The sequence below is a fragment of the Colletotrichum aenigma genome, assembly GCF_013390185.1.
Source record: "Colletotrichum aenigma strain Cg56 chromosome Unknown KSG_Cg56_contig04, whole genome shotgun sequence".
NCBI lineage: Eukaryota > Fungi > Ascomycota > Sordariomycetes > Glomerellales > Glomerellaceae > Colletotrichum > Colletotrichum aenigma.
The window spans coordinates 5,906,390-5,918,392 of NW_023500910.1; the positions used below are offsets into that span (position 1 = coordinate 5,906,390).

The following is a 12,003-nucleotide window of genomic DNA, read 5'->3' on the forward strand; positions in this document are numbered from 1 at the left end:
ATGCGTAGTTGTTTTCTGAGAATGACCAGGCCGGCTGTCCTTTCTATACTTGGTTGAAATGCAGTAGTATTTGCCATGGGTATCTTAATACTTGGGTTGACGCTCGTCGGCATGTCCATCTCATGACAATCAGTCGTTCCGAAGCAAAGCCTTCCGGCTGAAGCAAATTTCAAGAGTTTAGCCGAAGCATAACGTAAATTCTAACTACTTCCACTACAAATTCTATGCGTTGTTTCCTCAGACAGGTCTACGTACTGTGAATGCACGTGCTGAGATGCCTGGGTAGACTGAGTTGCCAAGAGTCAGAAACGCTCCCCGCTCATTCGTCCGGATGCTGACCATCAAGATGTATGGGGCGATCTTCCTCATTGGCAACGGTTTCCAAGTGGGAACTCTTAGCACGATTCCCTCTGCAAGTCTCATGAGACTGACCACAGGGTTCAAGAAGAGCGTCACAAAGCCTTTTCGGTTCGCGGGTAAATCTAGAAACGTCGAAATGAGTAGATCAGACCCCAGTAGATCTTGTCTTCCCCGCACTCCGAGACCTGGAAACATGGTCTGGGGCATACGATCACTCGGGACGGGATTAAGCGAGATACGATTACGCGGGATTGGTGCGGCACAGCGCCAACTACCGGTCACCTTTTGTAATCATTTGCCGCCAATGCACCTTTCTCTTCCCAATACCGATACCAGGAGTGAATTTCATTCCCAACATGTGTTGAGAATGTTGTTTCTTTGGTTTCTTTGCGGGATGTATTTCCGCCTGAAGTTTTCCTTTTAGCCGGAATCAAACGGCAGAAGCTTCCCACGCAATACCAAGACGTGGGATGATGATCAAGACCTCGGGAGCCCTGACCGTATCCTGGGTCTACGCACGTCCAAGAGGACATGTATCAATAGTAAAGTACTTAAAGCATGATACGGGCCCTATGCAGCAGAAGGAACTGACTGTGTAAGATCCTGCGAACTGCGGTGAGTTCGTCCGGCTGACCATGATGAAGCTCTCTGTTCTCAAGTACCTGCTCATAGGCTGGCTCGTTTGCAATGGGATCTCCTCTGCACAAGCCGGAAACTCGACTTTTCACAATTCTGTCTTGCCTGGTTGGCATTCTGATCCCTCTTGTGTGCAGGTTGATGGAATATTCTACTGCATTACTTCCAGCTTCATCACTTTCCCGGGCCTCCCAATTTACGCATCGAAGGACTTGTCGAACTGGAAGCTAATCAGCCACGCGTGGAACCGAGAAGCCCAAATGCCCGGTACAAGTCAACAGACAAAAGGTATGTCTTGCTGTGTTGTGTCGCTACACTGTTTTTCACTCAGGCGTGTTGAAATTGGCGTATTACAAGGCCAACAAGAAGGGTTCTACGCGGCTACTATCAGGCACCGCGATGGACAGTTTTGGGTCATATGTGAATACCTTGGCTTGCCTGATGGCATGTTGGGGACAATTTTCAAGACAAATGATCCGTATTACAACGCGGCCTGGGAAGACCCTATCACATTTCCCACACCGGCCGGAGACCTAGATCTTTTCTGGGATGATGACGGCAAGCTGTACATTCCTGGCGGAGGCCAAGGCACCGTACTTCTTGATGTCGACCTTGAAACTGGCACAGTCCTCAACAACACTTTTTTTGGTCAGGAACTGGAGGTGTGTGGCCAGAAGGTCCGCACATCTACCGCGAAGACGGGTTCTACTACTTGTCAATGGCCGAGGGGGGGACTGAGCCTGGGCACTATCAAGTCATGGGGAGATCGGCTGATCTCACTGGTCCATATACGCCATGCCCCAACAATCCAGTGCTCACAAACAAGGATACAGATGAGTACTTCCAGGTATGTGAAATAAGTCATATTGTATAATCTTTGTCTAATCGGAAAACGTAAGACCGTTGGCCACGCAGACCTGTTCCAAGACACCAATGACAACTAGTTGGGTGTCGCGTTGTCCACGCGTTCAGGACCAGAGTGGTCCATCTATCCGATGGGACGAGAAACGGTCCTGTTTCCGGTAACCTGGGAGCAGGGCGAATGGCCCATTTTGGAGCCAGTCAGGGGCAAGATGTCGGGCTGGCAGACGCCCCCATCTAGCAGAGAGCTCCCTGGCCATGGCCCTTTCAACTCTGATCCCGACGTATATCACTTCACGACAATGAGCGAGATACCACGGAACCTAATCTATTGGATGGTCCCATTGCAGGGAGCTTTTGGGATCGTGGACTTGAAAGGCATACATATTGTGCCCAGTTGAGGTAACCTCACTGGCGACAATGCAGAGCTAGATAGCCGATCTGGACTGTCCTTCATCGGACGACCACAGACCGATTCTCTGTTCAACTTCAATGTGACCCTAGACGTCCCCCTCGATGAAGCTGATCTAGAGGTAGGAGTCACTGTTTTCTTGACACAGGATAATCACGCCGATCTCGCCGTCGTAGCGCAACCCAAGGCCGATGGCGCCGAAGGCACTGATCGCTTCTTGCGTTTTAGAGCCACAGGAAATAATGCCCCTGAAGAATATCTCGCGAAAGTTCCCGAAACATGGGATGGAGATCTCATTCAACTCGAGATTTCTACACCAAATGCAACACACTATAACTATACTCTTGCCGCATATTCAGCTGCAGAGCCCGAACACAAGATCGTAATGGCTATCGTGTCGGCGAAGTTGGTCAGCGGTCAAAGTGGCCCTTATACTGGGGCCCTTCTCGGCGTCTATGCAACTTGCAATGGAGCTGGAACGGGACTTAAATGCCCTTCAGGAGGTGACGTCTACGTGACAGAGTGGATGTACACAGGCAAGGGCCAGTACTACACTGCCGATGACCTCAGACCTTAGCGTTGGGTGTTAAGTCGTTCGGCGTGGAAACAGCATAACACAGAATCTAAGTTTTCAAGGCACATTTTACTGAGATATCACAGTATCCTAAGGTAGATGTCAATATCGGGTGTACAATTGGGCAAATTGCTTCATCACGTTCAATAGAAGACCGACTTCGTGTGACTACAGTGCCCCAACGTTACTCCGGCACGCCAAGCTGAGATGGGACTGGTTCGGGGTTTAATTGCATCGCAGATTTTACCTATTCAGAGCAGACTGTGATATCAGCTCTGGCTTGTTCAAACGAGCTCGTTCCTCGTTCACCACAACGTAGCTGCACACTTCGTCGGGGATAATTACCCACTCGACCCCTGCACAAGTCGCAGCTGACGGAGACGATATGAGGATCTGGTTCGCAGCTGACAGGACAGAATGGAGCAATGCACCGGAAACGGTTAGACCAGCATTGAATGGCCGAATCAAAGTTAGAGAAATGCGAGGAATCGGGGCTTCTCTCGCCTCGTTGTACCGAAGTACTTGGCTCTTCAATGCTGTTTACAACACAGATAAGTCCAAAGTTCTCAACCCTGAAAACAGCTGACCTACCCGCTGACCAGAAGATAGCGAGTTGAACAGTTTCTCCAGGACAATTCCCCCACCACTCCAACATGAAACCCATCCATCTCTCGTATTGCTCTGGCAGCTGCTGCAAACCACTTGAATCATTTCATAGTCGAAGGGAGCCTCTAGGACCTATAGGCTCTCTAGAGCGCTACTTTAAGGGGCTAATCACCGATTATGAAGGCTTCCAGGCCTTCCTTGACGTGACAGACTTCTTCCAGAAGATCTGCCCGCGTTACTAATAGATAGGACTTAACCTATCCTCTCAACAACAGACTACCTATAGTTATCAGGACAGCAGATTGCTATAACGGAACTAGGGCACCAGTGGGAACTAGGGACGGATAGAACACATAGTGGCCCTCGGGCAAGATCTGGAGGACGCTAGGAAGAGGCGTGTACTACACAGTAGATAGCTAGATCCTGCGGCCCTCCACGCCACATACCCTTCGGGAGGTCTGCCGCAAGGGCGGCTGCGCCCTTGCCGCCATGGCGTTAAAAAAAAAAAAAAAAAAAAAAAAAAAACTTGAATCATTTCATCGTTAATCTCTTCGGATCCATCGATTCTATCAAAGCCTGGTCATCATGTCTTTGCAACCCCCTTCTGTTAACTCGTCTGTGCCACCATATATCGACGGCAAGTTTCTCTTTGTCAATGATGACCTCCTCGCCTCTGCTGAAGCCCTCCTTTCCCGATGAACCCGTCGAAGTCCTTCGCGATCGATACCATACCAGAGGCTACCTCCTTGTCAAGGGTCTCCTGCCTCGACAAGACGTCCTGGCCGCCCGAGAATCATACTTTGCATCGCTATCCCCAAGCGGTATTTTGAAGCCAGGCACGGCACCTAAGGAAGGCATCTTCGATCCGAAAGCGAGCCCCTCGAACTACCCCGGGATAGGTGCCGGAGCCAAACGGACCACCGCTACGGCCCCCGGGAGTCGGGACAAACGCGGGATGTATCAACTATGATCCAAAAGGTAGGATCAGACTTGGAACTGACCTACGCTTTGTGGACTCGTCTCGGCTGTGGGATAAGGTGAGACAATCTATCACTTAGTTGCTAGTTTTTGCTTGTCACACTGACCAACATTGTCTAGCGATGGAGCGAATACTATCGTATTGACGATGGGCTCTAGGCTGCAATGTCATAGTGAACATGCAAGGAGTGCCCTTTGTTATTTTTGTCTGTAAACTTGCAACCATCTTATTGACTACTTCGCCTTTCTCCTCACACATTCATTGAGCTTCTCTGTTCTTTTAACTCTCTGGTTGCCATTGAGAATTTTCTTGCGATATTGATGGAGGTTATGTCAGGTTCGGCGACATGAAATACTTCACCCAGCATGTTACGCTCTTTCCTCACACCCCCAGACTACCAGCAAAGTAGGCTTTCTTTACTTTGTCAGGTTCCAACTGTTGATATGTCAGCAATTCACAATCTTTTACCATTCAATGACCCACTGATGCTGGTGGCTCCAAAACATCTCATTTTCGTGGGGGGAAGCTCCTTTATCGGCGTCGGCCGAATTGACAATAAGCTCCGAATATTGCGCAATACAGTCAAATGGCCTGATAAGCAGCACTCATTGGCCTGCGATATGAGAGCATAAAATGCCGCGCAAGCCGCTTTCGATTTCATCACATGGCGGATGGGCTTGATGATTGTTGTCGTGAACCTCTGAGCGACTTGTTCAATCATTTCCGTTACGGCTGTGGTCTCAAATTCCTACTCATCGTGGACCATCATTATCATGGGAAGCATTCCTCCCCTCAAGGTCGCCATTATTGGCGGTGGACCAGGCGGCTTAGGCGCTGCGATCGAGTTTGGAAAGCTCAATTATGTCGATTGGACTCTTTACGAGAAGAAGCCTGAGATAAGTGAGACTGGTGGTGGCATCAGTCTACAGCGCCACACTTGGCGATTGCTGGAGTTGATTGGGGCTGCCAAGAATGTAGACCCAAATGACTTCTTCAGGGCTGAAGATGGAACCAGCGGACAAACAAGGTATCAAGTCCGACTTGCGATAGACCGCCCAAACATTAGCTGACCATCACCAGAAACGGAAGAACTGGCAAGCTACTCGAGCAGAGCAGTCACGCAGCAGATGTCCCTTTTCAACAACGCAGCTGCCGGCTGGTCCGGGCCAAACTTCAAGCAGCGCTCCTCCAAGAGGTTGACAAATTTCGGATCAGGGTGTCAAAAAAGTTGACCAATATCGAGAAGTTGCAAAATGGGAAAATTAGGATTGATTTCGCCGATGGCTTCACTGATGAAGTGGATTTGCTTATTGGCGCAGATGGCATCAGATCTGTAGGTTCCACTACCCAGTAAAGTACCATCCTCCACCGGTCCGCTGATTGCAACACAGTTTGTGCGCTCGTTTGCATTTCCCGACCATAAGATCAAGTATAACGGACAATCCGCTTATCGAACCATCATCTCTAAATCTGCCGCCCTCGACATCGAGGGTATTCCCAGATCACCCGTTTTCTGGCAGAACGTTGGTGGAAAATACGTCTTTACTTGTCCTCTGGGTGGAGATGACTTTGAGGTTACTGCTCGCATCCGCCGACCGACTGAGGGCCAAGAACACGTCAGCTGGGGTCGGTCTTTTGACTTCTCGACCATCGCCTCAGAGTATGGTGAGTTCTGCAAGCCAGTTCGCAAGGTCATCCAGCTCGCAGCACAGGGAAAAACGGAGGAGTTTGCGTTATTCTCGGGTGCGCGACTCGAAAGCGTGATTTCGCACGACGCCATCGCCCTTATCGGAGATGCATCCCATCCACTGTCCGGAGCCTTTGGCGCAGGGGCGGGCTTCGCTCTAGAGGACGTATATGCTCTTACCCGAAGCTTGGACTTTACGCGCGTAAAGGGAGAAGGTTTGGCAGAAGCCCTCCAACTATATGATCAGATCAGATCGCCGCATTATCGAGACTTGTACGGCGTTCTAGACAATTTTGCAGCTGTCAACTCGAAGCTCTTGGCCGAACAACTTCCGGCTGATGATGAAATCGAGGAAAGGGTTAGAAGAGCTAGCGAGAAGAAAGCTACTTGGATGTACCATTACGAGATAGATAAAGCAGTAGAGAAGCTTCTGCGCCATGGACAGTCCGTCCAGCCGGCAGCGCTGCTCTAATAGCGAAGCCGTGCTCGACACCGCACAGTCTGGGGTCTCTCGCCTGAACAGATGAAGGAGCGGTAATCAATGCAGCTTTGAGGATTAAAGAGATAATCATGCAATAATGCTACCAAACGAGACTGTGCAGGGAAGCTTCTTCCCTAATTTTGCCAAGCGATTTTATCTTCCATCATCGCCGCGAGCCCTCGACGTGGTCAGATGATACCTCTACCTTCTCAGTCGATGTGACGTTCTTCTCATCGAACTCTACGTCCTTCGAGGGAGCTATCACAATTTCGTCTCCGAACTTAGCCGCAACCTCCTCGAGAGATAGGAACCGCGTCTCTGGCAAGAAGAAGAAGTAAATGGTTCCCGCGAATAGGTTGCAAGTAATGAAGACAAAGTAAAATTTCCACGAGATCTCATCAAAAGCGATGGATGCTGCGTATGAAAGCCAGATCGCCGTGATCGATTGCGTGAAGACAGAGAAGCCGACGCCAACACCGCGAAGATCGAGAGGGAAGATCTCTGCGACAAGGACCCAGTTGACGCTGTTGAAGAAGAAGGAGTAGGCGAAGACAAAGAGAAAGATGAACGCCACTCCCGCCCGAGAGCCTGCTGGGTTAGAGCCCTCTGGGAACCGCTCTGAGAGCGCCGTCAAAACTGCGAGCAATACGGCCAGACAGTAGCTACCAGAGATTACCGTGACGCGCCGGGTCCAGTGATCGGCAACGAAGAACACGTTGATGATCTGGCCAATGACAGCCATGAAACCGTACAGAGCTCCGATGAGGAGCACAGTCTGTCCTTCGTAACCGAGAGAGTTGTACATGATGGATTGGTAGTTCTGGATGATGTTTGAACCAGAGAGCTTCATCATGTTGACTGTGAGGCAGGCAAGGAGAGTGCGACGGATGTATTTGCGCGTGAATAGGTTCAGGAAGTTGGTAATGACGTTCTTCTTCTTTTCTGACTCCAGTTGAATTTGACTACACATTTCGGCGAACTCTCTTTCTATGACCTCAGAGCCGCGGTGCTTGTGAAGGGTGTACATGACCTGTTTGGCTTCATCGTATCGCTCTTTGGAGGCCACTATGAGATGCATGATTAGTCGAAAATTCTGTATCTACGTGGGAGGATACGTACACTAACGCGGGGAGTAAGGGAGGAAGATGGTCATGATGGCAAGGCAGAGCGCTGGAGGGATCTGGGTAGCCAGTGGTACCCGCCATTGCAGGTCACCGACAGCGAATGAGCCAGCGTAACCAACCCAGCCAGCAGCAAAAAAGCCTAGAGTATTCATCAAGCCTTTCAAACCCACGAGGAATCCGCGGTTCTCGGGGAGACTCAACTCGGCCAAGTAGACCGGAGCCGTAGGGTAGACCATGCCGGTCGAGAAGCCAGAGAAGGCGCGACCAACGATCATCATGGCTGGGTTCACAGCGGCAGTCTGAAGAATGGCCCCGATGACGCTGGCAGTTGCACCCAGAAGAAGGGTCCACCGCCGAGAAATCCTGTCCATGGTGTAGGCTGAGCCACCACTACCAAAGGCGTATCCAGCATAGTATCCGGATACGATGCCAGCCCTCACAGAAGCATTATCCAGCGAGGATCCATACATGTACAGCTTGAATGTCTTTTGTGCAATGGTCGATGCGATGATACCGGTATCGATGCCGTACACGAAGCTGCGATGTCATGTCGAGTCAGTAATTTGGTCCAATATTATCTCAACGTCAAGTTGCGGATGATTGTACGAACCCTGCGAGACTGATGGCTAGACCTATCAGGATCGATCTAGTCGAGTTGCCGCGATGGCCCGCTGTACGTTTCGTCATTGTGTAAGTGTGTGTCTGAGGCGTGATGCTTTATGTTCCAGTTAAGGACATTCACGAACGAGAGACGATGTTGAGAGCAGTGAGGAGGCCAACCTTGACTGGAATACTTCAAGCCTTCATAGAATCTAACTCAAAGTCAGGGTGCAGTTGCTAAAACTTATAACTCCCAACATTCCGGTGTATCACCTTGCGAAATCGTTGGGTCCTTCGGTAATGTCTCCGTACAAGTCGAGTCCGGTTGGACGTGGCTCATCCTGATGTCCACTTCCCCGCACAAAGGAATGATGAACTCCACCCCCGCATTCCCCCCAAGATTCCCCCGTGAAACCAACTTGCCGAAACCCCGTGGGCGGCTTCTTGCATGGGTTGAGGGCCCTGAGTGGTATGAGCTTCGGGGCCCAGCGGATCCATATTGAGGAGAATCGTCTGACGGCCAGGTTTGTGATCAGCCAGAACCTTCCGTTCAGGTTTAGTTCATCCGAGGAGATCGTGGATTAGAGCCTCCGAAGCTTGTAGCTCCTGATGATACATGGAGACGCATGAAACCCCGGCAACGAAACGAGACTGATGTCAGTATAAGTAAGTGGTGTTCAATACCGCGTAAAAACCGTCCGTCAGGCGCTCCACGTGCAGTACGGAGAAATTGACGCGGATAAGCCAACCTACGACCAGCTGAGAGGAACAGACACTGTTTACATAGCCAAATACGTGGCAGCTTGAGTTCATGCCACACGCCCCATCAGTTGCAGAGCTCTCCGATGCGTATTATGAGCGGATTGTTAAGCTTTCGTGGCTGATGACTTTGCTTCAGAAATGTTTTCATACTGATACTGGCTTTTCGTAGATAGGGATGATTTAATGGTCTTCCTTCGAGTACTTGGCAGTATTATAACTCAACATCGAGTGGCGAAAAAATAGCAGAGTTGGCCTTGGGACAGATATATCTCTTCAGTTTGACTACAGGCGATTACTTAGGAGCAACATGTTTTCAATATGGAAAGTAATTACATGATTAGATGTTGCGCTACCATTTGGGGATCTTTGCGGAAAAGTCCGGCTGGAACTTCTGCATATATGTAGTATCATCTCTCTTCCGCAAACCGCAGTCGAGATACTGCTGGTGAAGCTTAGCCAGCCTCTCCCTATCAAGCTCAATCCCCAGACCAGGCTTTGTTGGCACATTGACACCACCATTGGACCATGTAAGCGCGCCGTCAATCACAACATCCTCGTTCCGTGGTTTCCAGGGCCAGTGGGTATCACAGGCGTAGTCGAGGTTGGGAGTCGCCGACGCCAGATGTGTCATCGCCGCAAGCGAGATACCCAAGTGGCTGTTGGAGTGCATTGAGAGACGCATTCCCCAGGTCGCGCAGATTGCCGCCAGTGTCTGAGACTTGCGCAAGCCGCCCCAGAAGTGGTGGTCTGAAAGGATGACCTGCACCGCGTTCTGGAGAATAGAAGGCGGGAGATGTGAGAACGCGACAACGGCCATGTTTGTGGCCAGCGGCATCGAGGCCTCCTTGGCTACAGCTGCCATACCCTCGATCTCGGGGGCAGGATCCTCCAAGTACTCAACGATGCCGTCGAGCTCTTTGGCAACCCACTTGGATGTCTCGACAGTCCAGGCGGCATTGGGGTCCAACCTCAGGGGCACCCCGGGGAATGCTGCATGCAGGGCCTTGACTGCCTCGACCTCCTGTGCCGGCGGGTATACACCGCCCTTGAGCTTAATGGCCTTGAATCCGAATTCGTCAATGATTTTCTTCGCCTGCCGCACGAGGCCTTCCGGGTCAAGCGCGGCGCCGTACTCATCGTCTGCGTCCCCGGGGTGCCCCGCCCATTTGTAGAATAGGTAGGCAGAGTATTGAACGTTGTCTCTGACGCGGCCGCCCAGCAGTTCACTGACGGGCACGCCTGCAAATTTGCCCTGAATGTCGAGGCAAGCGACCTCGAATGGGGAGAAGACCTTGTCAGCAACGGAGGCGGTTGTCACCATGCCCGCCATGCCATCGCCACCAGTGGTGGTGTCGCCCTTTAGTGAGTCGACGCATATTTGGTAGATGGCATTCGTGTCGTAGATTGTGAGGTTCTTGGCCTTGATCTGATCGGTAGCCGCCTGCAAGCGACCGAGGTGCGTTGAGTCGCCATAGGATTCACCCAGCCCGTAGACTTGGTCATCCGTAACTACCTCAATGATGCTGCGCAGGGCAAATGGTTCATGCACGCCGACGCTGTTTAGCAATGGCATGTCATGAAATGCAACCGGTGTGATGATGACATCTCGGATAATGCCACGAGGAGACATGATGCTGATTCTAAGCTTTGTTGGTTTGCAACGCTGTGTTCAGGTGGGCCGGTAGGAACTTGCGTCTCTCGAAATTGGAGTCTACCACCAGATCTTTCACATCTTTTTAACAGCCGAAGATGGGACTCATCGAATGGCCGTTGTCGCAGCGCTTCCCCGGAAGATCAGCAGATCGAATGCCGGGGTGGGGTCCTGAATATCCGCCGCTTTTGCGGATAAGAGGAGGTGGACAAGGATCGGCTCCGCCGCATTCCTAATGGAGTTCACTCCTCGAAACGGATAAGCGCATCCGCGGAACAGACCCCGGTCTTCCTCGGCCCCCGCAACTAACACCAGGTCATTTGTCCAGCTCACGAGTTGATCCGAGGAATGGTCAAATTGACGATACTTGACATCCGAGGAAACGATGGATGAGACGTCAACGACACCATTCCCCCGCGTCCGTCGAGCATCCGATGCGCCGGAAGACGGCCGAGCACCCAAACGGCTGAAAGATGATCCCATTCGACCGAGGGTCAACAGAGCATGCGATCGCTGCAAGTCGTGAGTACACCGTGACGACTGCCGGAGTAGACTAACGCCACTTGATTCAGGCGGAAAACGAGATGTTCGGGGACTTGGCCGTGCGTCTTCTGCGCTCACCTTCAGCTTGACTGCCAGTTCACGGCGACGTATCGACGAGGCCAACTTCTACCAGCAGTCGACAACGAAACTGCGGGCTCTGATAATTCAAGAGACCTCGGCCGCTCTCCGTCGACGTCGGAACAGAGAAACAGAGGTGATGGAGGCAATCACCGAGACTCAATCTCTGGCGAGACCCGGGTGCAGTTTCACTCACTTCCAACTGCACTTCCAGGGGCGGCACTGGATTTGTTTCCCTCGGGGCATCGAGCTACTGAACGTAATGATGTCCTGAGCAATCAGCCCCAAGAGCCACATCAACGTCAGACTTCCACTCGCAACTCCCCCGAGCCCTCTCAAACAGATGAACAGGGCCACTACGTGGGTCCGGCATCTGGGGTCTCTTTCCTGTTGAGGATCCAGAGGAAACTGCAAGTTCAATCTCCTGGCTACTTCAACTCCTCCGTCTTTAAGTTTGGCGATCGACCCTTGCCTGGCCATGACTCTTCATTTGCAATTCTGCCACCAAAGCCCGTGGCAGAGTCAATGCTAAAGAGATATTTCGATTTCGCCGCAACCACGCATCGCTTTCTGCATCGTCCCTCTGTGGAATCATGGTTGGAAGAGCTGTACGACACTCATGGTGCTTTGCTCTACAAAGAGTCTGCTC

At 51.3% G+C, this 12,003-nt stretch overlaps 4 protein-coding genes across 4 annotated transcripts; 2 read left to right on the top strand and 2 right to left on the bottom strand.

Annotated features, from left to right (window-relative positions):
* Positions 1-2,069: 2,069 nt before the first annotated feature.
* CGCA056_v007416 (uncharacterized protein) lies at positions 2,070-2,846 on the top strand (the record flags this gene model as incomplete). Its single annotated transcript, XM_037322665.1, has 2 exons — positions 2,070-2,141; positions 2,328-2,846. The coding sequence occupies 2 exons, from the start codon at positions 2,070-2,072 to the stop codon at positions 2,844-2,846; spliced, it is 591 nt and encodes a 196-aa protein (XP_037179288.1).
* A 2,355-nt stretch (positions 2,847-5,201) lies between these two features.
* On the top strand, positions 5,202-6,587 carry pqsH (2-heptyl-3-hydroxy-4(1H)-quinolone synthase; the record flags this gene model as incomplete). Its single annotated transcript, XM_037322666.1, has 3 exons — positions 5,202-5,455; positions 5,509-5,761; positions 5,820-6,587. The coding sequence occupies 3 exons, from the start codon at positions 5,202-5,204 to the stop codon at positions 6,585-6,587; spliced, it is 1,275 nt and encodes a 424-aa protein (XP_037179287.1).
* A 172-nt stretch (positions 6,588-6,759) lies between these two features.
* Positions 6,760-8,407, bottom strand: HGT1-8 (High-affinity glucose transporter; the record flags this gene model as incomplete). The annotated part of the gene is made up of 3 exons (XM_037322667.1): positions 6,760-7,661; positions 7,722-8,257; positions 8,331-8,407. The coding sequence occupies 3 exons, from the start codon at positions 8,405-8,407 to the stop codon at positions 6,760-6,762; spliced, it is 1,515 nt and encodes a 504-aa protein (XP_037178820.1).
* Positions 8,408-9,431: 1,024 nt separating this feature from the next.
* Positions 9,432-10,712, bottom strand: gudD (putative glucarate dehydratase; the record flags this gene model as incomplete). Its single annotated transcript, XM_037322668.1, has 1 exon — positions 9,432-10,712. The coding sequence occupies one exon, from the start codon at positions 10,710-10,712 to the stop codon at positions 9,432-9,434; it is 1,281 nt and encodes a 426-aa protein (XP_037178819.1).
* Between the last annotated feature and the right edge of the window lie 1,291 nt (positions 10,713-12,003).